Source organism: Bombus pascuorum, chromosome 7 (genome assembly GCF_905332965.1).
Source record: "Bombus pascuorum chromosome 7, iyBomPasc1.1, whole genome shotgun sequence".
Classification (NCBI taxonomy): domain Eukaryota; kingdom Metazoa; phylum Arthropoda; class Insecta; order Hymenoptera; family Apidae; genus Bombus; species Bombus pascuorum.
Genome location: NC_083494.1, coordinates 5402588 through 5403780, shown reverse-complemented (window position 1 = coordinate 5403780; position 1193 = coordinate 5402588). Strand labels below are relative to the sequence as shown.

Sequence of the window (1193 nt, the reverse complement as noted above, 5' to 3'; positions counted from 1 at the left end):
CTACGTCCAACGACACACCCAGCGCCACGTGACCCCGCCGCACGGCCCCCTCGACGAGGGCGCGGACCCGGCCGACGGCGTCGGTCGTAGACCGCCCCCTCCGGAAACCAAACTGGCTGTCGTGTAGCCCGGGAGCCCGCCGAGACAGATGAGACTCGAGCCGGGCAGCCACGATCCTGTCCAACAGCTTGCCCGCCTGATCCAGCAGGCACACAGGTCGGTAGGCGGAAGGCGAATGCGGGAAGGACTCATAACTGTAACGAATTCATCTTTTTTATTTAGATCATTGAGATCGGGATGTAACTTAGAATTGTCTAGTAACAACAGAGTTTTCTCCCTGCGCCCGTTCTTCTCTTGTCTTTTTTTTACTGATTCTAAGAAACATTCTGTGAACCATTCATTGAAAATGGTACTGTCCATCCAAGCATTAGTATTCGCTCTGTACATAATTGAGAAGGTATTTGTATTCAAATTGTTGGAACTTTGAGGTTCCATAGTTCTGCCGATTATTAGTACCGGCAACTTGTGACATCCGGTAACATTTGCACAAAGAAGTGTAGTAACGTGATTTCCGCACATTTTTTGGCTTGCCGTTGATTGCCCGCGGCGAAAGATCGAAGTTTCTTTTGGTACTGATTTCCACATTATTGGTGTGTAACCGGCATTGTAAACGTTCTCCAATTTGAATTCCTCGTTTTGCAGAATTCTGCTAAAATGAACTCTGAAGGTATTCCCTGCAGCTGTACTTGGGGTTGGAGAATCTTGCCTGATATTTGTAGGATTGATACGGTTACGATTTCTAAAGTGTTGGAACCAACGGTCACTGGCTTGAAAATCAGGACATCCGTTTATTAAGTTCCAGAGCTTTTTCCTTTATCTCTGTTCCTGTCAATTCTATGTTATATTTCATGCATAGTATGGTAAAGAACTCTGAAAGAACACTGGTAAAGAACTCTGTCTAAATCCGATAACTCTGAGAATGGTAAACGTTTTGTGAAACGGTTGATAAACACTGGGTTGGTTGCCAAACAGTTTTCAATCTCATTTCTGAGTGCACATATATAGTCCGCAGTAACTCTTGAAATACCGTATTTTTCTGCTATGATTCTTCGAGACTGACCTCTTTCCAACATCTGAAGAATTTCATCTTTTTGCTCAACTGATAATGTTTCCGGTTTTCGTTTTTCTGCCAT

General features: G+C 44.6%; 1 protein-coding gene across 1 annotated transcript; it reads right to left on the bottom strand.

The window, feature by feature from the left end:
• On the bottom strand, positions 1 to 1193 carry LOC132909092 (jerky protein homolog-like). Its single transcript, XM_060963681.1, has 2 exons — positions 1088 to 1193; positions 1 to 827 (listed from the first exon to the last, which is right to left on the bottom strand). The coding sequence occupies exons 1-2, from the start codon at positions 1191 to 1193 to the stop codon at positions 1 to 3; spliced, it is 933 nt and encodes a 310-aa protein (XP_060819664.1).

Coding starts and splice junctions, on each gene's coding strand:
- LOC132909092 (XM_060963681.1), bottom strand. CDS start 1,193: ATGGCAGAAAAACGAAAACCGGAAACATTATCAGTTGAGCAAAAAGAT. Junction 828..1,087: donor AATCATAGCAGAAAAATACG/GTATTTCAAGAG, acceptor CTGATTTTCAAG/CCAGTGACCGTTGGTTCCAA.